Here is a 25,167-nt window from a genome sequence, read left to right as displayed (position 1 = left end):
TAAGTGTCATGTAATTGTGCATGCCTTTTTCAGTTTGTGTGTACTAAAATTAACATTTTTTTGTGGTAAAAAATTTTTTTTTCATACTTTTGGGTGTCTTGCACGGATTAATTTTATTTCCATTATTTCTTATGGGGAAAATTAATTCGCATAGCGAACATTTCGCATAACGACCAGCCCTCTTGCACGGATTAAGTTCGCTATGCGGGGGTCCACTGTATTGGCAAAGCGCTCCTGCGTCATGTTGGTAGATATTTCATTTCATGCTCTCAAGAGTGGTACGCTCATTGTCACTGTCCAGAATGCTACCCAAGCTCATGATCTCTCTCTCCTTTCGCATATTGATACTACTCCTATCACTATTGAAAAACATCTTTCTCTCAATTCTTGTAGTGGTACTGTCATTCTGCCCCATACCATAGTCCAACAGAATTTCCAGTCATGTGGCAATGACATTCTTGAACAGCTGGAATTCCAGGATCTCCCAATCCTCAAAGTCGACAGTTATGTCCTTCCTGCCCGTGGGCGAAGACGTTACCCTTGCAATGTGGCTTGATTAACTTTCGACAGCCGAGAACTCCCATCCTCTGTTTATGTCGTGGGACATACGTTACAAGTTTGAAAGGTGATCTCTACACCACAACAGTGTAGAAATTGCTGGCGTTTTGGTCACCCAGCGAAATATTGCAGATCTACAGCCGAATGCCCAGTCTGTGGTGCCGACGACCATTCTAATACATCTTGCAGTCAACCTCCATCTTGCCTTAATTGTAATGAAGCTCACCCTTCGTACTCCCGCCGTTGCCAGGTCTACTTAAATGAACGTGAAATCCGTTGCCTCAAAGAGGCAGAAGGTCTCCCTTATGCTATGGCAGTTACTCATCTCCGCCTCCAAGGAAGACTACCCCGCGTTTCTTATTCTCATGTTTCAAAACATCCCTCCACTTCTGGGGTCCCATCTTCTGCAGCCTCCTCTGTTGTTACCCCTCCCATAGCCACTCCGGCATCTAATCCTTTTGCTGTCCTTGGCTCTGACATCCCGACTACAACTCAGTCTGTTCTCACAGCTTCGTGTCCTTCCTCACAAGGCCCAGTATCGACAAGACCTCGTACGACACCTTATACCAATCGCCCCTCTACTTCTCAGAAGTCCAAAAAATCCACATTGCTCAAATCTTCTTTGCCCCTTCCTTCCCTTCTTCCACCTCCACACTTTACCTTTCCAGTCTCTGTGCCTAGTTCTTCCCCTCTCTCTGGCTCTATTACAAGTGTGGAGGTTCACCCTCCTCCTCGTACTATGCCTTCCACCCCCGTCCCCTCCCAAGTTTCTCCCTCTTCTGCCACCTCCCAGGTTTCTGCTTCTTCTGTCCCCCCCCACACTTCATCTCCAGTCCCCTACACTCTTTCGTCCCCCTCTACTTTGGTACAGTCCACTACTGTCCCAATCTTTACTCACCCTCCTCCTTCTACCTCCAATATGGTCTCCCATACATCTTTGAATTCAGAAACACTTGAAGCCATTTCAGAATATATTGCAGAGACTAAACCTTCAATGGACACTGATTCACCTCCTGTTCCTTCTCTTCCCTCTCCTCCATCTTCACAACTCCATTCTTCACAACGCTCCGTTCCTTCGCTGCTTGAACATCTTCCAATGCCACCACACGTTGACTTTTCTAACCCCTCTAGTCTGTAGGTGCCCTTCCCTACGGCTTCCTGGTATTTTCTTCATTGCCAATCATGGCCTATTTACAGTGGAATATCCACGGCCTCAGGGGTAATCGGGGTGAGCTTCAGATGTTACTTTCCAGGTTTTCCCCTGTTGGTGCTTGCTTACAAGAACCAAAATTACACTCGTTTGTTTTCCAACCTATCTCAGGCTATAATTTATTGTATTTTTCAGATCCTTTCTCAGATGGGACCTTTAATGAAAGTGCCCTTCTTCTACGCAATGATATTCCGTACTGTCAACTATTTGTCCACACCTCGCTGCATTACACTGCAGCCTGTATCCACTTGAATAAGTGGTTTACAATATGTTCTTTATATCTCTCCTTCTCGAGCATTTTCTATCCCAGATTTTGCCTTTCTAGTTTCATCCTTACCACCACCACTTCTGTTACTTGGTGATTTTAACGCCCACCATTTCCTCTGGGGGGGGGGTCATTGTGACTCACGTGGCATCCAGTTGGAGGCTTTTCTCGCCTCTCACCCCCCTCCATGTTTTAAATACGGGTACTCTCACCCATTTTGATCCTTGTACTTATACTCTATCTTGCATCGATCTATCAGTCTGCTCTTCCTCCACTGCACTAGACTTCACCTGGTCTGTTCTTCTGGACTTACATGACAGCGATCATTTTCCAATCATTCTTACTTCTCCTTCATATTCACCACCTTTCCGTAGCCCTCGCTGGCAATTTGATCAGGCAAATTGAGACCTTTACTCGCAACTCACTGCTTTTAGTGAGGTTCCTTCTTCATCCTCCATTGATGAGCTCCTACACCTCTTCTCGAACTCAGTTTATACCGCAGCTTCTCATTCTATACCCCAAACCTCAGGCAGGCATTCTCAGAAATGCATGCCTTGGTGGTCTCCTGCTTGTGGTCGTGCAGTACGTTTGAAATGCACTGCATGGGGCAGGTACCGATACAATAGAGCCAATGAGAGACTTCTTGATTTTAAGCAGAAGCATGCGATCGCTCGCCGTGTCATTCGTGATGCTAAACGCACTTGCTGGCGAGACTATGTTTCCACCATCACCTCTGTTTCCTCTATGAGTGCAGTCTGGAAAAAAGTGAGGAAATTGAGTGGTAAATACTCTCCTGACCCGGCTCCTGTTCTACGAGTCACCGGTATTGATGTAGCAAACCCTCTTGACATTGCCGTTGAAATTGACACTCATCTGGTCCGTATTTCCCGGGGCCTCCATCTATGCCCCTCGTTTCTTTCCTCAAAGTCTGCCAGAGAGTTAGTACCCTTGGACTTTCCTTCTCTCAGAGAAGAACAGTATAATGTGCCTTTTACACTTCAGGAACTGGAGGCAACACTCTCAGCTTGCCGATCATTGGCAGCTGGACCTGACGACATTCATATTCATATGTTACAACATTTACATCGGTCAGCCCTTGTAGTCCTCTTACACCTCTTCAATCTTATTTGGGCACAAGGAGTTCTTCCACAGCTGTGGAAATCTGCCATTGTTCTTCCTTTCCGCAAGCCGGGTACTACAGGACATGATGCCTCCCACTATCGCCCCATCGCTCTTACTATTGCAGTTTGCAAAGTGATGGAACGTCTGGTAAATCGACGTTTAATGTGGTATTTAGAGACACACAACAGTCTCTCCGCTAGTCAATATGGCTTTCGTAATGGCCGTTCTACCATAGACCCCTTACTACGCTTAGATACGTATGTTCTTAATGCCTTTGCGAATAATCACTCGGTTATTGCCATATTTTTTGACCTTGAGAAGGCATATGACACAACCTAGAGGTATAATATTTTGGCCCAAGCCCACTCCTTAGGCCTCCGAGGCAATCTACCATCCTTCCTTAAGAACTTTTTAACCGACAGACACTTCAGTGTTCGAGTCAATAATGTGCTTTCCCCGAACTTCATCCAAGCTGAAGGTGTCCCTCAGGGATGTGTTCTGAGCACAACACTTTTTCTCCTAGCTATAAATGATTTGGCCTCTGTTCTTCCACCCAATATTTGGTCATCACTATGTTGATGGCTTCGCTATTGCTTGTGCAGGCGCTGACTGTCATCTCATTGAAGTTTCTCTCCAGCATGCGGTCGACTGTGTTTCCACTTGGGCCACCAAGCACGGGTTTAAATTTTCCAGTACCAAAACTCACCAAATTACTTTCACTAGACACTCTGTCATCTCCGATCATCCTTTGTATCTCTATGGCTCCTGTATCCCCGAACGTGACACAGTCAGGTTTCTAGGCCTTCTCTTTGACCGTAGGTTATCCTGGAAACCTCACATTACCTCTCTGAAGGCAACTTGTCACAGCCGGCTAAACCTTCTTAAAACCCTTGCTCATCTTTCCTGGGGAGCTGATCGTCGAACTCTGCTTCGCCTACATTCAGCCCTCGTTTTATCGAAACTATTATGGTGACCAGATTTATTCCGCGGCCTTTCCTACTATTCTCTAGCCTTAACCCCATCCATCACCAAGGATTACGTTTATGCCTTGGTGCTTTTCGCTCTTCCCCTGTTGAGAGCCTCTATCCAGAAGCGAATGTTCCATCCTTGTCTGATCGCCGTGATGCCCATTGCCTTCGCTACTATGTATGCTCTCATGATCTCCACAATCCTTCCATTTATAGAATGGTCACCGATATTAGTAGACATTCTTTGTTTCCCGCCCCTGTTTGCTCCGTCCCTTTTCTCTTCGCTTACATTCGCTCTTGTCTTCCCTTCAATTACCACCTTTATATGTTCATGTAGCATCTCACTTTTCCCTACCCCTCTGGGAAGTTCCAGCTGTTCGGGTCTGTTCTTTCTCACTCCCTTGCTCGAAAGCCCAAATGCCTACGGTGGCTTCCCGCTCTCTTTTTCTTGATCACTTCCACTCTCATTTTCATGCCATTGCTGTGTACACAGATGGCTCTAGGTCTTCAGACGGCTTTGGATTCGCAGCAGTGTTTCCGACAGCGTCGTGTGGGGGTATTTACTATCTTCGGCTAGCATTTTTACTGCTGAATTGTATGCCATTCTTGCAGCACTTATTCATATCGCATCTATGCCTGTGTCATCATTTGTGGTAGTCTCAGACTCCCTTAGTGCTCTACAGGCTATACGAAAATTTGATACATCTCACCCCCTAGTTCTCCATATCCAACTTTGGCTACGCCGTATCTCTACCAAGCATAAAGATATTGTTTTTTGTTGGGTCCCTAGTCATGTTGACATACAGGGCAATGAACAGGCACACTGCTGTGCGGTCAGCAGTACATGACCTACCAATTTCCTATAGAGGTGTTCCATTTCTGGACTATTTTGCTACAATAGCTACCCACCTTCACACCCGTTGGCAACAACATTGGTCAACTCTGCTTGGTAACAAACTTCATTCTATTAAACCGAGCATAAGTTGCTGGCCGTCTCCTTGTCATCAGTGCCGAGGTTGGGAGACCACTCTCTACCGCCTTCGCATTGGCCACACTGGTCTTACTCAAGGGTATCTCATGGAGGCACCCTGTTCCTCTCTGTGAGCAGAGTCAAGTTCCAGTATCGATTAGCCACATTCTGTTAGACTGCCCTCTCTATCAACGTGCACGCAGAATTTACCTCCGTCGTCGTCTTCGTTCTACTACTCTCTCTTTACCTTCCCTTCTTGCTGATGGACCCTCCTTTAATCCTGACTCTCTCATTGACTTCTTGACAACGACTGATTTACTCCAGAAAACTCTGATTACCTGGAGTTTACCTGGAGAGAGTTCTGGGGGTCAACGCCCCCGCGGCCCGGTCTGTGACCAGGCCTCCTGGTGGATCAGAGCCTGATCAACCAGGCTGTTACTGCTGGCTGCACAAAAACCAATGTACGAGCCACAGCCCGGCTGGTCAGGAACCGACTTTAGGTGCTTGTCCAGTGCCAGCTTGAAGACTGCCAGGGGTCTGTTGGTAATCCCCCTTATGTATGCTGGGAGGCAGTTGAACAGTCTTGGGCCCCTGACACTTATTGTATGGTCTCTTAAAGTGCTAGTGACACCCCTGCTTTTCATTGGGGGGATGTTGCATCGTCTGCCAAGTATTTTGCTTTGATAGTGAGTGATTTTCGTGTGCAAGTTCGGTACTAGTCCCTCTAGGATTTTCCAGGTGTATATAATCATGTATCTCTCCCGCCTGCATTCCAGGGAATACAGGTTTAGGAACCTCGAGCGCTCCCAGTAATTGAGGTGTTTTATCTCCGTCATGTGCGCCATGAAGGTTCTCTGTACATTTTCTAGGTCAGCAATTTCACCTGCCTTGAAAGGTGCTGTTAGTGTGCAGTAATATTCCAGCCTAGATAGAACAAGTGACCTGAAGAGTGTTATCATGGGCTTGGCCTCCCTAGTTTTGCAGGTTCTCATTATCCATCCTGTCATTTTTCTAGCAGATGCGATTGATACAATGTTATGGTTCTTGAAGGTGAGATCCTCCGACATGATCACTCCCAGGTCTTTGACGTTGGTGTTTCGCTCTATTTTGTGGCCAGAATTTGTTTTGTACTCTGATGAAGATTTAATTTCCTCGTGTTCTGCAGCCCACTGAAAGATTTGGTTGATGTCCGCCTGGAGCCTTGCAGTGTCTGCAACGGAAGACACTGTCATGCAGATTCGGGTGTCATCTGCAAAGGAAGACACGGTGTTGTGGCTGACATCCTTGTCTATGTCGGATATGAGGATGAGGAACAAGATGGGAGCGAGTACTGTGCCTTGTGGAACAGAGCTTTTCACCGTAGCTGCCTCGGACTTTACTCTGTTGATGACTACTCTGTGTTCTGTGAGGAAATTATAGATCCATCGACCGACTTTTCCTGTTATTCCTTTAGCACGCATTTTGTGCACTATTACGCCATGGTCACACTTGTCGAAGGCTTTTGCAAAGTCTGTATATATTACATCTGCATTCTTTTTGTCTTCTAGTGCATCTAGAACCTTGTCGTAGTGATCCAATAGTTGAGACAGACAGGAGCGACCTGTTCTAAACCCATGTTGCCCTGGGTTGTGTAACTGATGGGTTTCTAGATGGGTGATCTTGCTTCTTAGGACCCTTTCAAAGATTTTTATGATATGGGATGTTAGTGCTATCGGTCTGTAGTTCTTTGCTGTTGCTTTACTGCCCCCTTTGTGGAGTGGGGCTATGTCTGTTGTTTTTAGTAACTGTGGGACGACCCCCATGTCCATGCTCCCTCTCCATAGGATGGAAAAGGCTCATGATAGGGGCTTCTTGCAGTTCTTGATGAACACGGAGTTCCATGAGTCTGGCCCTGGGGCAGAGTGCATGGGCATGTCATTTATCGCCTGTTCGAAGTCATTTGGCGTCAGGATAACATCGGATAGGCTTGTGTTAACCAAATTCTGTGGCTCTTTCATAAAAAATTAATTTTGATCTTCGACTCTCAGTCTGGTTAGCGGCTTGCTAAAAACTGAGTCATATTGGGACTTGAGTAGCTCACTCATTTCCTTGCTGTCATCTGTGTAGGACCCATCTTGTTTAAGTAGGGGCCCAATACTGGACGTTGTTCTCGACTTTGATTTGGCATAGGAGAAGAAATACTTTGGGTTTCTTTCGATTTCATTTATGGCTTTTAGTTCTTCCCGCAATTCCTGACTCCTATAAGATTCCTTTAGCTTAAGTTCGATGCTTGCTATTTCTCTGACCAGTGTCTCCCTACGCATTTCAGATATATTGACCTCTTTTAGCCGCTTTGTTATTCTTTTCCATCGCCTGTAAAGGGAGCACCTGTCTCTTTCTATTTTACATCTACTCCTCCTTTTTCTTAGAGGAATAAGCCTTGTGCATACATCGAGTGCCACCAAGTTAATCTCTTCTAGGCATAAGTTGGGGTCTGTGTTGCTTAGTATATCTTCCCAGCTTATATCGGTTAGGACTTGGTTTACTTGGTCCCACTTTATGTTTTTGTTATTGAAGTTGAATTTGGTGAATGCTTCCTCGTGACTAATCTCATTATGTCGGTCTGGGGCTCCACGCATACATGTCTGAACCTCAATTATGTTGTGATCTGAGTATATTGTTTTTGATATGGTGACATTTCTTATCAGATCATCATTGTTAGTGAAGATGAGGTCTAGGGTATTCTCCAGTCTAGTAGGCTCTATTATTTGCTGGTTTAAATTGAATTTTGTGCAGAGATTTAAAAGCTCGTGTGAGTGAGAGTTTTCATCAGAGCTACCTCCTGGTGTTATTACTGCAACAATATTATTTGCTATATTCCTCCATTTTAGGTGCCTTAAGTTGAAATCCCCCAGGAGCAAGATGTTGGGTGCAGGAGCTGGAAGATTTTCCAGACAGTGGTAAATTTTTAACAGCTGTTCCTGGAATTGCTGGGATGTTGCATCCGGAGGCTTGTAGACTACCACAATGACTAGGATTTGGTTCTCGACCTTTACTGCTAAAACTTCCACTACATCATTTGAGGCATTTAGCAGTTCTGTGCAAACAAGTGACTCTGCAATGTACAGGCCAACCCCTCCCCCCCTTTTGCCTGTTCACTCTGTCACATCTGTATAGGTTGTAACCTGGGATCCATATTTCGTTGTCCAAGTGATCCTTTATGTGGGTCTCAGTTAAAGCCGCGAACATTGCCTTTGCCTCTGCAAGCAGTCCACGGATGAAAGGTATTTTGTTGTTTGTTGCTGGCTTTAGACCCTGTATATTTGCAAAGAAGAATGTCATTGGACTGGTGGTATTGTTGGTACTGGGGGGTGGATTTTTTTTCCGGCATTAGTATCTATCTGTTGGTTTTGGAGGCCATCGACTGTGCTTCCACTCCAGGAATGACTGGATTTGGTGTACGATTTCTGCCATTTCCTGCCAGTTTTTTTTCCTTCCTGGCACTAAAAAACCTCTCCCTCTTGATTGGCTGTGGCTACCCAGGTTTTCCCATGGCCTGGATGTTTTGTATCTCTTTGTCCCCTTTAGATGGTGTGCCTGGCAATTTAAATTATAGCACAGTCTTTCCTGTACTGAAGAGGTACACATTTCAGGGTGAAAAAGCTTACAGGAAGGAAGCTTGCATTTTCCTGTTGTCATATGGGCACGGCATTTTCTAGGGTGGTCATAGTTGCATGTCCAGTCTGTTTTTCCAGACTTCTCATGTCTGCAGATACCAAGTGCATAGTATGTGCACAGGCTTGGTTTCCGTTTGCCTTGGGTTTCTGTGACTGTATTCCCTGTTGGTGCATGTTTCCCTGTCTTATTCCTATCCTCCCTAGCACCAACAATGGAGCTCCCACCAGTTGTTTTTGGTAATATATCCTCACTATTGCTAGTGGAGTCCTCTTGTTTGCTATTTCCTGTGGTATTTCTAGTTTGCAATATTGGTTTTATCTTATCTTTGACTACACTTATTTCCCCACTACGGCTCCTGTCCCCAATGAGGTCATTGATATGTATTCCTTCCTGCGTATAATTCCCGACTACCTGGACAAAATCTCCAGCTTCACCATTACTGTCTCCCAGGACAGCACCTCCAGCTTCACCATTACTGTCTCCCAGGACAGCACTATCAGCCCCACATTTACTGACTACCAGGACATCACCTCCAGCCTTACAGTTTCTGACTACATGGCCAGTATCAAGGGCAGTACCATTCAGCCCAGACTTTTTATGTTCCCATCTGTTGTAGAAAGCTTCCAGGTTTTCTATGAAAACAGCTTTGATGTTATCCTCTTTTAATACCCTTGTGATTTTAGTCCACAGATTTAAATCATTTGGGCATACCCAAAAACACTTCCCTGTTTTAATACTGCTTGTAGCTAGTTTTTGGATATCTGCACAAGAGGCGTGACACCAATTTCCACAAAAATGACAATTTATCCATGTGGAAGCCCGTTTGTTTGATTGACTGCAGACTACACAGAGCTTCATAATGATTTGAATGGTTGATTTACTGTAATTCTACTAGCAACCTCTTGAATACTCTATTAATAACCTCCTTAAATGAAGCTCTAGCTATTTGTATTTCTATTTCTAACTGTACTTGTATATTGGACAGCTTACCGGAGTACGCTCCTGATTTATATTTATTTTTTGTGTTTGATAAGGGCGCCTACAACCCCATCCGTTTACAGTCTGCTTTATTGTCCAACGAATCCGTTTGAAACCAGTCAAGGGTTCGGACCAGTCGAGGGTTCGGACAAGTTGAGGGTTCGGAACCAGTCTTTTCTGATCAGTGGGTCACTTATTTAAAACATACTGGTCGGTGATTTGGGCTAACACATGAAGGATCTACTTTAAATTATCTACCCGAGTAATATGTGATTTGATTGATACAAAAAGTATAACCTGCATGCTGAAGAACCGGGGATTGCTGGCAGCTCCTACAGTGACGAACGGCTGAGCCTCAACCCTTGTTTATCAATCGCTGTATCTAGCTTTTATAGTTTTTTTTCGTCTCCACCACAATAAATGCTATATTATCACTATAGTTGACTGGTGCAAATTTTGGAGGAAGGACGCTTTTTCTGGAGTAATAATTGCTTCTCGTTGTGTATATTGCGCCCGCTGGTAACTACAGGTTATATGAAATTCACAGTATACGTCTGGTATTTCAAGAAAAAAGAAACTAATGAAAGTCACTCCACTCCACTAAGTACCATTATAATACTGGTTAGTTGCTACTACAACACTGTATTCTGCTATTCACTGGTATCACTAGATTATATGCACTCCCCTCAGCCCTTTCTAGCTCAGTCTCTTGCTGCCCTTTACCCTTTCACCATCCACTGCCCCGCTGTTATCCGTAACCTATTACTCATCAGTCTCCTTTTTGTTACCTGATGCCCTCGCTTCCTTCCTGCCCTGCAGCACTGTATAGCCCTTGTGGCTTAGCACTTCTTTTTTATTATAATAATAATGTGTACAGTCAGCTTGGCCAAGCTTCTGTGTAACTCGGGGCCTAGGTGCACTAACTTAACCTAACTCTGTTAAACTGGTTCCTAACTGTGGCATAGCTATGTTAATTTTAACCTAGCTATTCCACATCACTTATGAAGGACCACTTGTGAAAATTTGTCTGGACTGCCTCCAAGTGAGTTGCCTACCCTGGCAAGCTCTTGACACCGAGCTCTGAGGTCGGTACCCCAGCCTCACAAGTGGCTTATAGGACAGATTTTCATAAATGACTGATGTTGCAAGAAATCTCGCCTGCATGCACGTTTAAAGGACTAACTTACTTGGTGATGTAGAAGCTATTCTGGTCTTCAACCTCCCTAAGCTTAGCCCCTTGGACTTCCCCTCAGAAACCATGTGCAACCGGCAGCCTTAGTTCCTGCAATATTCAATCTATATTAGTGACCAGCCTGCACCTCAGAAATTCCTGTATCCAAGAGGGTGTGTATCCCCTAGTATAACTAAGCAGAAACGGACACTAGCTTCTAAATTGACAAGAGACAAATTCACGTACTGGTCATAAACTGCTGGCCGCACAAAGGCCACAGCATGACTCGTTCGCATTTTTCCTCAGACCCTGGCCAGAATCCTAAGAAAAAATGGAGGTCTTGTCTTACTGTATGGGCCTGACGGAGGAGGTCATCTACGGTACATCGAGGTGCCTCCACCAGATTTCCCCAGGTCTCATATGTGAAGACATGTGGGGGCGCCGCCTGCTGATCACTGCACGTGTTGTTCAGATGGTGTCTGGTCCTAGAAGAAAGATCTGGCGTCTTCGAGACCCGTGCCTCATCGTTCAAACTTGGGCTGCCAGTTCTCCCTAGCTAACTTAACCTAGTGTTTGCCTACATTTGGCCTATTACTACCTATGTTAAGGTCTTAGGTCTACATTATTATTATCTACAGTTGCCTCAATAATCCTAATATTAGTGTACTAACAGTATAAACTACCTACTTCTTCCCTGAAGGGTAAATCTATCAATTAAGAAGTACTTTCCATCCACCTTCGCCAACCCGGGTGAGTGTTTGTGTTTTGGGTGGGTTTAAGGGCTCTCGAACGGTGTTTATCCCCATTGGGACTTCTCGGACCGAATAAGTTTCAACAATGGTAAATGTAATACCTATTTACAAGGCAGGTGACAGGTCCTCAGCTTCGAACTATAGACCAATAAGCCTTACCTCCATAGTGGGAATAATTATGGAATCAATAATTGCTGAAGCAATTCGTAGCCATCTTGAAAGGCATAAATTGATTAATGAATCTCAGCACGGTTCTACAAAGGGGCATTCCTGTCTTATGAATTTACTAACTTTCTTCACTAAGGTATTTGAGGAGGTAGATCATGGTACTGAATACGATATTGTGTATATGGACTTCAGTAAGGCTTTCGATAGACTTCCACATCAGAGACTATTGAGAAAACTCTAGGCACACGGTATAGGAGAAATTTTTTTCCTGGGTTGAGGCATGGTTGACAAATAGGCAGCAGTGTTTGCATAAATGGGGAGAAATCAGAATGGGGTACGTCACAAGCGGTGTTCCACAGGGGTCAATGTTGGCCCCCTTGTTGTTCACAATCTACATAAACGACAGATGAGGGAATAAATGGTGACATAAGCAAATTTGCTGATGACACGAAAACAGGCTGTCAAGGTCATTCTAATGACATTAGAGCACTCCAGGATGATTTGAATAGACTGATGCAGTGGTCGGAGAAGTGGCAGATGCAGTTTAATATAGACAAATGCAAAGTTCTAAATGTTGGACAGGAAAATAATCATGCCACATAAACTAAATAATGTAGATCTTAATATTACGGATTGCGAAAAGGATTTAGGAGTTCTGGTTAGTAGTAATCTAAAACCAAGACAACAGTACATTAGTGTTCGCAATAAAAATAACAGAATCCTTGGCTTCATAGCAAGAAGTATAAATAATAGAAGTCCTCAGGTTGTTCAACTCTATATATTTGATTAGGCCTCATTTAGATTATGCTGCACAGTTTTGGTCACCGTATTACAGAATAGATGTAAATGCACTGGAAAACGTACAAAGGAGGATGACAAAGTTGATCCCATGTATCAGAAATCTTCCCTATGAGGACAGACTGAGGGCCCTGAACCTGCACTCTCTACAAAGGCATAGAATTAGGGGGAACATGATTGAGGTGTATAAATGGAAAACAGGAATTAATAAAGGGGATGTAAATAGCGTGCTAAAAATATCTAACAGACAGGACTCGCAGTAATGGCTTTAAATTGGAAAAATTCTGATTCAGGAAGGATATAGAAAAGCACTGGTTTGGAAATAGAGTTGTGGACGAGTGGAACAAACTCCCGAGTACCGTCTAGAAGCTAAGACGTTGTGTAGTTTTAAAAATAGGTTGGATAAATACATGAGTGGGTGCGAGTTGGACCTGACTAGCTTGTGCTACTAAGGTCGGATGCACTGCTCCTCCCTTAAGTGACGTGTCTGACCTCACTAGGTCAAGGCATTGGTTTAAGCCGGTGGGAGAAATGGAGCTGCCTCGCTTTGGCCAGTAGGCCTGTTGCAGTGTTCCTTCTTTTTTATGTTCTTGCCTCTCAAAACCTGTTTCACACCCTTCCAAACTTCCCTCAGATACCTCATATTCCAGACTTGTACACCTGTTGTACTGACTTTTTCAGTTCTTGAACAAGCATACAATCTTGACCCATCCTCTGTTCTTTGAATTACACATTTTTTACCATCATGCCATTTTTTTTCATTCATTATATCTACATAATACTCACACTATACCTTGATCTCTGGCATATCCACTTCATCCAGTCTCAGCCTCACTGCAGTTGTTAAGAATTATGCTTCACGCCCATACAAGTGTCACCACACTATACTCGTACACTGACTTTTGTGCATTCATTTACTAATTTATCTTTCCATAGAATCATCAACATACAAGTTATCTTTCCTTTCTTTTATTACTAACTTCCTTTATTTTTTTATTCATCTGCCAACACATTCACTGCCAAATATCTACAAATATCTGACTTTTTTGGGTTATCCTAGGTTCTCTACACATATGCTGCTATGTATGATAATTCTATGTAACTGTATTTGTGTATACCTGAATAAACTTACTTACTTACTTACATACTGGAGTTTACCTGGAGAGAGTTCCGGGGGTCAACGCCCCCGCGGCCCGGTCTGTGACCAGGCCTCCTGGTGGATCAGAGCCTGATCAACCAGACTGTTGCTGCTGGCTGCACGCAAACCAACGTACGAGCCACAGCCCGGCTGGTCAGGAACCGACTTTAGGTGCTTGTCCAGTGCCAGCTTGAAGACTGCCAGGGGTCTGTTGGTAATCCCCCTTATGTATGCTGGGAGGCAGTTGAACAGTCTCGGGCCCCTGACACTTATTGTATGGTCTCTTAACGTGCTAGTGACACCCTTGCTTTTCATTGGGGGGATGTTGCATTGTCTGCCAAGTCTTTTGCTTTCGTAGTGAGTGATTTTCGTGTGCAAGTTCGGTACTAGTCCCTCTAGGATTTTCCAGGTGTATATAATCATGTATCTCTCCCGCCTGCATTCCAGGGAATACAGGTTTAGGAACCTCAAGCGCTCCCAGTAACTGAGGTGTTCTATCTCCGTTATGCGCGCCGTGAAGGTTCTCTGTACATTTTCTAGGTCAGCAATTTCACCTGCTTTATACTCCCTTCTAGAGGGTTGAGTGGGGGCCTTGAAGACGAAGTATTAATGATCCGAAGAATAGAGGTATTCTTCCCTCTGACAAAACCCATTATTTTCAATTTACCAGGCACTGTGACCCCTAGGAGTTCTGTACTTCCTTATGCCCCCAGCATGATAGTGGCTTTCTTTGTACTTAGCAAACCAAAATTGTAATTACACTGTAACCTTTACAAAGAAAAATATCTTTATGAATACAATTCCTCACTTTGGTACAATTTCTATTATTTCTAAGTTGATTTAAAGACAACATAGCAAGTCAGATTTAAGGAAGTAAGGTTTAGACAGCTGTGTACAAGTCTGCTGTGAATCACATATCAATACTAGTTAGTTAAAGATTAGCCGGTATTCTCCCGGCCCGGGCCTTGTCCAAGTGGTGGCCCGGCCTTGGCTCCCTCTTTAGGGAGTGTCTGAGACCTAAGTCTCCCATGGGAGGAGGCACAAGTACCTCCTCATCTTTGGGACCAACTGTCCCCAGGCCTAGCCACAAGCTAGGCCTCTCTGGTCTGCCATCCCCGCCCCAAGGGGGCAAATGGGAATGACAGTCTTATGAGCTAAAGGCTCGGGCTCAGGCACCTACCCTACCCTAGAAGGGTTAGGCATGGTGTCGATGCATATCAATACACTGCTTTTTGACTGGTAAAATATAAAGCCACATTTCTTTATAATACCAGAATGTTATGTTAATTTTGGTAAAAAATTACTAACTTCCACAATGCCAAAGTCAGTGAAAGAATGCAAAAACAATGCATTTTTTATAATATACCTAGAAAAATCCCGACTTTCACGGTAGTTTAAATAATGGCACTGGTTACAATTCACTTATTGTACAAGGTGCAGTAGTTATGTGTTATAAGAAGCAGCAGTTACTATGTACTTAGTTTTATTGTAAGATGGGCAGTGTACAAGGGACAACAGTTACAGTGTAACTAGTGTGTGTACAATAGGAAGTAGTTACAATGTAATTTAAGGTGTTAATGTAAAAGTGCAGGAGTTAATATATACTTTGACAGTATCACTATACAAGATATTGCAGTAAATCGTGTAGTGGTGAATAAAATACTGTACAAGTGAGGAGTAATTACTGCACTGATAAAGGTTACACTGTACAACGTTAAGGAAGCAATACATACAATGTGCTTGTTGAAGGTGGCAGTATACAAGAGGTAGCGAGTCATTATGATGCATTTGCGAGCAGTGTTTTACAATGGAAATTTTGTACAAGAACGCTAAGCAGAAGCATTATACAAGGAAGTGGCTGCACTGTACAAGGAAATGGCGATATTACAAGGCAGTGGCAATACTTTCCGTGTACTTGTTGAAGGCAGCAGTGTCAGCGTCGATGGCAGGAATGAGGGAGATGGCAGCTTCGTGAAGGGGAGGGATAACTTTTCTCATTGTGGAGTCGAGGGACTCCCACTGACGTTTTCCATACGTCAGTTGCCCTACCATAGCGCCCAGAGCAGCTCCCTGGGATAAAATTTGACTTAAAATTCTTTATTTCTATTAACATTACAATGTGGGGGTTACATATTATAAGATATTACACATTATAAAATACTTATTACAAAGGCCACTAGTATGCCTAGGTAAGCCTAGGCATTTTGGGCAGACTAATACTAGTTCTTACTCTATATTGACACAGGATATGGATCATACTGGTACTAAGGTTAGGTAATTTTAGTGATTAACTAGATTTACAAAATTGAGGTAGTTCAAAATATTTAAGAACTTGATTAGTTTATCTATTAATGTTAATGGTCTCGTTTTGTCATGATATAGTTCCTATCTTGAGGTGTCTTAGGCAAACTTATGACCTAGCTTAAGAATTATGATGCAATAGCTGTATTCAGAATTTTATGTTTTCAGTCATGTGTAAGTTAGGGAGAGTCGAAGATATCAATAAATGTATTTTGCTGTGGATATGTGCAAGATAAAGTAGATTTCATTCAATTCAAAGTTTATTCTCTATAAGGATTACAATGCTGAGTTTACAGAATTTGGTTATTGTGTGGTTTACATGTAGTTAAATAATGATTACAGAGTGTACCACTAGAACACCTAGCATGGCTAGGCATTTCGGGCAGACTTAGTTTAATTCTTAATTTTAAAATATTACAAATTATGAGGCAAGTTGGTATTATGGCTAAGTGACTAAATACTAGTTTGTGAGTTTAGCAATGTGAATGCTTTTGTTTTGGCACAGTACATAGTTTCAGTATTGGAGTATTACAGGATTCATTATTTTAAGATTGAGATTAATATTTCTGTTTATAGTCAAATGGGTGAGTGAGTGTAAGTGTGAACCACCAGGTGGTGTTCATGTAGTTAGTTGACGGGGTGTATCAGGGAGATAAGATGTTTTCTAATGGTAGTTTTGAAGGTGATGAATGTGTCTGCAGTTCTAGAGTTCTCAGGTAGGGTGTTCCAGATTTTAGGGCCTTTGACATACATTGAATTTTTGTAAAGGTTTAGTCGGACACGGGGAATGTCATAGATGTTTGTGTCTGGTGTTATGCCTGTGGGTTCTGTCACAACTATCAAGAAAGCATTTTAGGTCAAGGTTGATATTGGAGTTTAAGGTCCTGTAGATGTAGATTGCACAGTAGTAAGTGTGGATGTACTGAACAGGGAGTAAGTTTAGATCTATGAAGAGTGGGGGGGGGGTGTTGCCAGGGATGGGATTTAGTGATTATTCTTACTGCAGCTTTTTGTTGGGTTATTATTGGCTTTAGGTGTGTTGCTGCAGTTGATCCCCAAGCACAAATAGCATAGGTGACGTATGGATAAATGAGTGGTATAGTGTGAGAAGGGCATTTTGCGGCACGTAGTATCGTATCTTGGAGAGGATCCCAACCGTTTTGGATACTTTTTTGGTTATGTGTTGAATATGGGTGCTGAAATTCAGGTTGTTGTCAAGGTATAGGCCTAGGAATTTGCCCTCATTATGTCTGGTAATTAGAGTGTTGTCGATCATAATGTTAATTTGTGCATCTCCTGCTCTGCTACCAAACATAATATAGTAGGTTTTGTCAGTGTTAAGCGTAAGTTTATTGGCTGTCATCAAAGTCGATATTTTGATCAGCTCCTCGTTAACAATGGTGTTGAGAGTGGTAAGATTAGGGTGAGAGATGACATAAGTCGTGTCGTCAGCAAAGAGAATGGGTTTCAGGTGTTGGGATACGTTTGGAAGATCATTGATGTATATGAGGAAGAGCAGGGAACCAAGGACACTTCCCTGCGGAACTCCAGTATCAAGTGGACGTGTTGTTGATGCTGTGTCTTTAATGGTGACATAATGATACCTATTAGTAAGGTAAGATTTGAAATAAGCAAGCGCATGGCCTCTTATACCGTAATGGTCAAGTTTGTGGAGTAGGATGACGTGGTCTACTGTGTCAAAAGCTTTTCTTAGGTCAATAAAAATTCCTAGTGGATATTCCTTATTTTCCAATGCTGTGTAAAGCAGATCTAGCATTTTTATGATTGCATCATTAGTGCTTTTATTTTTCCTGAATCCAAATTGGCAGGGGTTGAGTATGTTTTGTGCCGTTATAAATGAATATAGTCTCCTGTGCACGAGTTTCTCAAAGATTTTGGATAGCAATGGTAAGTTTGATATTGGCCTATAGTTGTTTAAGTCTGTAGGGTCACCACCTTTATGTATTGGTGTAACCCTTGCCATCTTGAGTAGTTTCGGGAAGGTGCTAGTTTCTAGTGACTTGTTAAAAAGTAATGAAATAGCATGCGAAAGGACATGGGCCACTCGCTTGTACAGTAATGGTGGGACATGAGACAGATTCCCTGAGTTATTTTTAAGTGACTTTATAATCACAGTGACTTCCGTGGGCTCAGTTGGTGCAAGATAGAAGGAATTTGGGAAATTCCCATCTAGGTAGTCCCCGGCATGGGCATTGGTATGTGGGATTTTATTGGAGAGATTAGATCCTATGATAGAGAAGTCGTTTATCTTGTTAGCTGTGTCAGTGGGATGTAGTGGTGTTTCATTAGGTTTAGTTAGGACAATATTCTTGTTTTTTTTCAGTTTGTGGGTCCCTAGAATCTGAGTGTGTGTTTTCCAGGTCTTTTTTATATCTCCTCTAGTGTGTGTGAATCTACTGGAGTAGTATAGTTGTTTGGCTTTCTTTATTACTTTGGTGAGAACTGATGAATAGTGTTTAAGAATATCTTTGTGTATTAAGCCCTGTCTATATTGCTTTTCATATTGGTGTTTCTTGTCAATGGATTTCAGAATGGTGCTGGTTAGCCATGGGGAACCAAGCCGTTTGTTTGTGATCTGTTTCGTTTTTATAGAACAATGTTTGTTGTATAGTCTAAGTAATTTAAGAAAAATGTCTGTACAGTCATCAATACCATTGGACTTGGAGAATTCTGTAGGCCAGTCAACAGTCTCTAGGTCAGCTGTGAACTTCCTTATTGAGGCCTCGTCATGGAGTCTAAATGAGACTTTGTTGTATTCAAGTCGTGGTTTACTAATGTTTGTCAGGAGGAAGGTAGGGTAGTGGTCTGTAGTGCTATCTGTGATTATCCCTGATTTAAGGGGGGCTAGTATATTGGTCCATATGTGGTCTATTATGGTTGCACTTGTCTCAGTGAGCCTGGTTGGTTTAGTTATTGTTGGTATGAGAAGCGTGTTGTTCATATTGTTGATGAAATAAGTTACAGGCTGATCATCTAGTATGCCAAGGTTGATGTTGAAGTCTCCAGCTAAGAGAAGGTGGTGCTTATTCATTTGTCTGTTTGTTATTAGTGACTTTAATTTCTCACTGAAATTTGGGATGTTTGTGTGAGGTATCCGGTAAATGGCACCGATTGTTAAGGTGTCTTAAGGTTTTTTACAGTAAAATTAGCGAAAATGTATTCCCCATATTCATCACTAAAGCAAGTAATAGATTGCAATACCAACCCCAACTTGGTATGGTCTGCAGTTGTGAATTGCAGTGTATCCTGGTAGAGGGTAGATATCACTCACGTAGTTAGCTACCGGTTCTGTGTGTTAGCTACCGGTGGTGTGTGTGTATGTTAGCTACCGGTGGTGTGTGTGTGTGTGTTAGCTACCAGTGGTGTGTGTATATGTTAGCTACAAGTGGTGTGTGTATATGTTAGCTACCAGTGGTGTGTGTATATGTTAGCTACCAGTGGTGTGTGTATATGTTAGCTACCAGTGGTGTGTGTATATGTTAGCTACCAGTGGTGTGTGTATATGTTAGCTACCAGTGGTGTGTGTATATGTTAGCTACCAGTGGTGTGTGTATATGTTAGCTACCAGTGGTGTGTGTATATGTTAGCTACCAGTGGTGTGTGTATATGTTAGCTACCAGTGGTGTGTTAGCTACCGGTTGTGTGTTAGCTACCGGTGGTGTGTGTGTTAGCTACCGGTGGTGTGTGTGTTAGCTACCGGTGGTGTGTGTGTTAGCTACCGGTGGTGTGTGTGTTAGCTACCGGTGGTGTGTGTGTTAGCTACCGGTGGTGTGTGTGTTAGCTACCGGTGGTGTGTGTGTTAGCTACCGGTGGTGTGTGTGTTAGCTACCGGTGGTGTGTATGTTAGCTACCGGTGGTGTGTGTGTATGTTAGCTACCGGTGGTGTGTGTGTATGTTAGCTACCAGTGGTGTGTGTATATGTTAGCTACCGGTGGTGTGTGTGTGTGTTAGCTACCGGTGGTGTGTGTGTTAGCTACCGGTGGTGTGTATGTTAGCTACCAGTGGTGTGTGTATATGTTAGCTACCAGTGGTGTGTGTTAGCTACCGGTTGTGTGTTAGCTACCGGTGGTGTGTGTGTGTGTGTGTGTGTGTGGGGGGGGGTGTGTGTGGTGTGTGTGTGTTAGCTACCGGTGGTGTGTGTGTTAGCTACCGGTGGTGTGTGTGTGTGTGTGTGTTAGCTACCAGTGGTGTGTGTGTGTGTGTGTTAGCTACCGGTGGTGTGTGTGTGTGTGTGTTAGCTACCGGTGGTGTGTGTGTGTGTTAGCTACCGGTGGTGTGTGTGTGTGTTAGCTACCGGTGGTGTGTGTGTGTGTGTGTTAGCTACCGGTGGTGTGTGTGTGTGTGTGTTAGCTACCGGTGGTGTGTGTGTGTGTGTGTTAGCTACCGGTGGTGTGTGTGTGTGTGTTAGCTACCGGTGGTGTGTGTGTGTGTGAGCTACCGGTGGTGTGTGTGTGTGTTAGCTACCGGTGGTGTGTGTGTGTGTGTGTTAGCTACCGGTGGTGTGTGTTAGCTACCGGTGGTGTGTGTGTGTGTGAGCTACCGGTGGTGTGTGTGTGTGTGTGTATGTTAGCTACCGGTGGTGTGTGTTAGCTACCGGTGGTGTGTGTGTGTGTGTGTTAGCTACCGGTGGTGTGTGTGTGTGTTAGCTACCGGTGGTGTGTGTGTGTGTTAGCTACCGGTGGTGTGTGTGTGTGTTAGCTACCGGTGGTGTGTGTGTGTGTGTTAGCTACCGGTGGTGTGTGTGTGTTAGCTACCGGTGGTGTGTGTGTGTGTTAGCTACCGGTGGTGTGTGTTAGCTACCGGTGGTGTGTGTGTGTGTGTGTTAGCTACCGGTGGTGTGTGTGTGTGTGTTAGCTACCGGTGGTGTGTGTGTGTGTTAGCTACCGGTGGTGTGTGTGTGTGTTAGCTACCGGTGGTGTGTGTGTGTGTTAGCTACCGGTGGTGTGTGTGTTAGCTACCGGTGGTGTGTGTGTGTGTGTGTTAGCTACCGGTGGTGTGTGTGTGTGTGTGTTAGCTACCGGTGGTGTGTGTGTGTGTTAGCTACCGGTGGTGTGTGTGTGTTAGCTACCGGTGGTGTGTGTGTGTGTGTTAGCTACCGGTGGTGTGTGTGTGTGTGTGTGTGTTAGCTACCGGTGGTGTGTGTGTGTGTTAGCTACCGGTGGTGTGTGTGTGTTAGCTACCGGTGGTGTGTGTGTGTGTGTTAGCTACCGGTGGTGTGTGTGTGTGTTAGCTACCGGTGGTGTGTGTGTGTGTTAGCTACCGGTGGTGTGTGTGTGTGTGTTAGCTACCGGTGGTGTGTGTGTGTGTTAGCTACCGGTGGTGTGTGTGTGTGTGTGTGTGTTAGCTACCGGTGGTGTGTGTGTGTGTGTGTTAGCTACCGGTGGTGTGTGTGTGTGTTAGCTACCGGTGGTGTGTGTGTGTGTGTGTTAGCTACCGGTGGTGTGTGTGTGTGTGTGTGTGTGTTAGCTACCGGTGGTGTGTGTGTGTGTGTGTGTGTGTTAGCTACCGGTGGTGTGTGTGTGTGTGTTAGCTACCGGTGGTGTGTGTGTGTGTTAGCTACCGGTGGTGTGTGTGTGTTAGCTACCGGTGGTGTGTGTGTGTGTTAGCTACCGGTGGTGTGTGTGTAAGGGAGATGAGACTTTTTAATGGTGCTTTTGAAAATGGTGGTTGTGTCTGCAGTTCTCGAGTTTTCAGGCAAGGAGTTCCAGATTTTAGGCCCTTTTATGTACATTGAATTTTTGTATAGATTTAGCCGGACACGGGGAATGTCAAAAAGATGTTTGTGTCTGGTATTGTGGTACGTAGTAGCGTATCTTAGAGAGGGTCCCAACAGTTTTGGATACTTTTTTTGTTGTGTTGGATATGGGTGCTGAATTTCAGGTTGCTGTCGAGGTGTAGGCCCAGGAATTTGCCCTCGTTATGTCTAGCAATTAGAGTGTTGTCGATTTTAATGTTTAATTGTGTAGTTTAGAGCAAGTCTCAATTCTTCACAACCAGATGTTCTACTGAGAAGCATAATTTCACAAGGTTTAGTAAACATTTCGATAAAAGTAGCTCGGTTTCAATGGCCAGTCCCCAAAGTCAGCCGGGCCATCAGGCCAAATTTGTCCAGCTACCAAGTCCAAAGTCAACATGGCTACCCAGGCTGAAGTCTGCCAGGTTGTTAAGTCCCAAATACAAATAACTGCAGTCATAAAACCCAACGTTTGCCCTGCTTTAGTCTTAGCTGTGGTTGCTTCAAAATGCCCGGCTATAGGCTAGCTGTGGTTATTTTGAAAATCTGGATAAATGAAGCACTAACCCAAGCTTTTCGTGCTACATGACGGTATCTGATCAAGAAAAATCATTTAAGGTTAAAAGTACCAAACGCAATCAAACGAAGTGAAATTAAAAGAGCACTGTGATGGTAAAGTTATTAGCACTCTCTACGATAAGAAAAAAAGTCAATCACCACATATGATAAACTAAAATCACATTAAAAAAATAGCAGTAATTAAATGTAGTTTGTATCTTACTAGAGCGGCGACGGTGGCAGCTACTGATCCTCCTCCAGGAGCTGGAGTGCGGGCAGCCACACTTCTGATGAACTGCTCCACACTACTACCTGCCAGTTTTCCTGCACAACCTTCCAAACTGTACTCTATAATTCGCTCTCTGAAAGTAGCGAAGATGTAGTTTAAATCTTGGATTATAGAACGTGTGTTTTGAATGTCATATACTTGTATTATGTACAGTATAAAGATTTTTAAAATAACTTCCTGCCAGATAAATATTTTATTAGTGGGGAAGCACTAAACCCTTAAGGGTTATACAGTGCATGGGTAATTGGAGAGGGGAAGGGGGTAATCAGTTTTGGTCAGAGCAGCAGCCATAATAATATTTATATAATATTAGTTTAATACCTTCACTATACACTCCTTACCTATTTTTTGTTGACAGATCAGGTCAGGACTCCACTAGTAATTTTGTCATTGATAAAATTTATAACTTAATATGGAGAGTTAAATTTACATGAGAAACGGGTAGTATCAGGTTGAAATGCGTTTTTATATTACTGATTCTCGTTTAAAGCGAGTGTGAGAAAGAACAATGTAAATAATTAATTACCCATTTATAAACACTATAATCGGTATAACATGCCAAATTAAAAAAAATAACCGAGCAAAGAAAAAATTTTAATAATCACTTATGTAGTAGCATGTATTTTTAACTTCATACTTACGATAACATAAGGATAAAAAGGGATTGAAGCAGCAGACTAAAAAAAATAGAATGACAAAAATTTTAACATGCTTCTAGAATTTAATATAATCTGACGAAATTGGAAATACGAAATCTAATCATAAAATGAGCAACATAGGATTGACTTTGGCTTGAAGGGTGATAGTGTGCTAAGGCCGAGGCGGTTGATGGCGAGGTGCACCTTCTGGACCTCCTCCACAATGAAAAGCTTCTCCTTCTTGATGTAGTGCTCTGCCGCTCGCAAGATTGCAGCCAGGGGCACCAAACCCACGATCTCTGACCCTGTCACTGCCAGATTCAACTTCTCTGCGTCCTTCTTCGCCTGCAGGTGGACAGAAATGCCTTAATGCAAATATGTGTATACTTTCCATTTACAAAGCAAATACTCTATTTTTCTGTGTTGCCGCTATACTATTAATCTCGTTAGGATAATATTAATATCCATATGGTGTAAACGCATGTTCAGACTTCAGTTTTAGTTTTTTTTTCTCAACAAGAAATGACACCTTTTCGCAAGTTTGGTTACACAATATCGTTTAAGTTGCTAACTTCTTCATAGGCGATGTGTATGGGAGTAACATCAAAGTCGGTGAGATTGATGCTGATCTGTGCGATGTTCTGTTCCTGGAGGTACCACCCGATGGCCTGGCAACAGCGCAGACGACCTGGCTGGTCGGGACCTCGACCTTGTTCACGCAGGTTGAGAGCAATCCTGGTGGCAGGGGAATGAAAATAGGAGTCAATAGCAGGTGATCCCATCGTCCACATTGAGGCAATCTGCTCAAAACTAACCAGCAATTGTTGCTAATTGTATCCGTACAGTATACGGACCTGTCAACTCTGCTTCTTTTGATTATCATACAACCTATTAAATATTTAAAGTACAACTCAATAAATACAATAATCATGCAGTAAAGTATGTATTAACAGGAATGATAACATATTTACCAAACGGCTTTGAAAATAACATGAACATTAATATTTTACATGAGAGAGAATAAGACCTGTGTGCCTGCTCCTTGGTGGCCACCATATTGATGTTGTACGCAATGAGGTATTTCCTGACTCCCGTGGCAGTAGCGCCCCACCGAGGAACCCACTCACGACTCCCAAAATCTGGAGCCCATTCTTCCATTTTAAGCTGAGGATCCGTGCAAACAATCTTAGACACAGGAAAGACTAAGTAATCTAGTACTTATTCTAGTATTACTCTCTATGTGTTCCACGGTCAACTAGGCTCCGTAAGAATTTGTGAACTACATGGCTTTCATTTTATTTCATTATTCCTGTGGAAAATACTGTATATATTTTCAAGAAATACAGTAGTTATATGTAAATAGATGGCCATACTGTATTTAATAAAAATTGTTATAAAAAATGGGAAGCCTGCACCTGCACCTGTGCAGAAGGAACTCGCCATTGTTGTTTTGAATTGAGAGTAACAGACGTTGTGAATAATGGGAAGAATTTTTCGTGCTCTAGAGGTTAAAATTGGGTTGACACCTTTCAAATAGGAGCCGAAATTGTTGGATGTGCATTCCTGCGTAATTTGAGTATCAGGCGACAGGACAGGACAACTCCAGGAACCTCAGATAAGCTGTCTAATTTATGTTTAAATTCTGGCCAGTAAATTTTTCATAAATGTAGGCAAAAGGGGGGCTCCTGTACATGACACACTAATCTCCAGTCAAATTGGTAAGTGTTATGATTAAGATATATTCTCCTGTTATATAAATGTGTGTATATATATATAATCATTTATTATTTTTAATATACAGTCCACAAATTTATATATTTGCCAGAATTCCTGGTGATGTATCTTTTATTTATAATTAATAGGTCCAGAGC

At 43.2% G+C, this 25,167-nt stretch overlaps 1 protein-coding gene across 1 annotated transcript in view; it reads right to left on the bottom strand.

The window, feature by feature from the left end:
* Positions 1-25,167, bottom strand: part of LOC128694862 (formimidoyltransferase-cyclodeaminase) — a gene marked incomplete at its 5' end in the record, with an annotated part of 65,106 nt that overhangs the window by 16,017 nt on the left and 23,922 nt on the right. The window contains 5 exon segments of the mRNA XM_070094335.1: positions 15,665-15,825; positions 22,593-22,731; positions 23,445-23,641; positions 23,869-24,031; positions 24,324-24,460. Coding sequence (XP_069950436.1) covers positions 15,665-15,825; positions 22,593-22,731; positions 23,445-23,641; positions 23,869-24,031; positions 24,324-24,460 — 797 coding nt within the window.

The sequence above is a fragment of the Cherax quadricarinatus genome, chromosome 45 (genome assembly GCF_038502225.1).
Source record: "Cherax quadricarinatus isolate ZL_2023a chromosome 45, ASM3850222v1, whole genome shotgun sequence".
NCBI lineage: Eukaryota > Metazoa > Arthropoda > Malacostraca > Decapoda > Parastacidae > Cherax > Cherax quadricarinatus.
The sequence above is the reverse complement of the archived record's forward strand: the minus strand, read 5'-3'. Positions and strand labels throughout refer to the sequence as shown.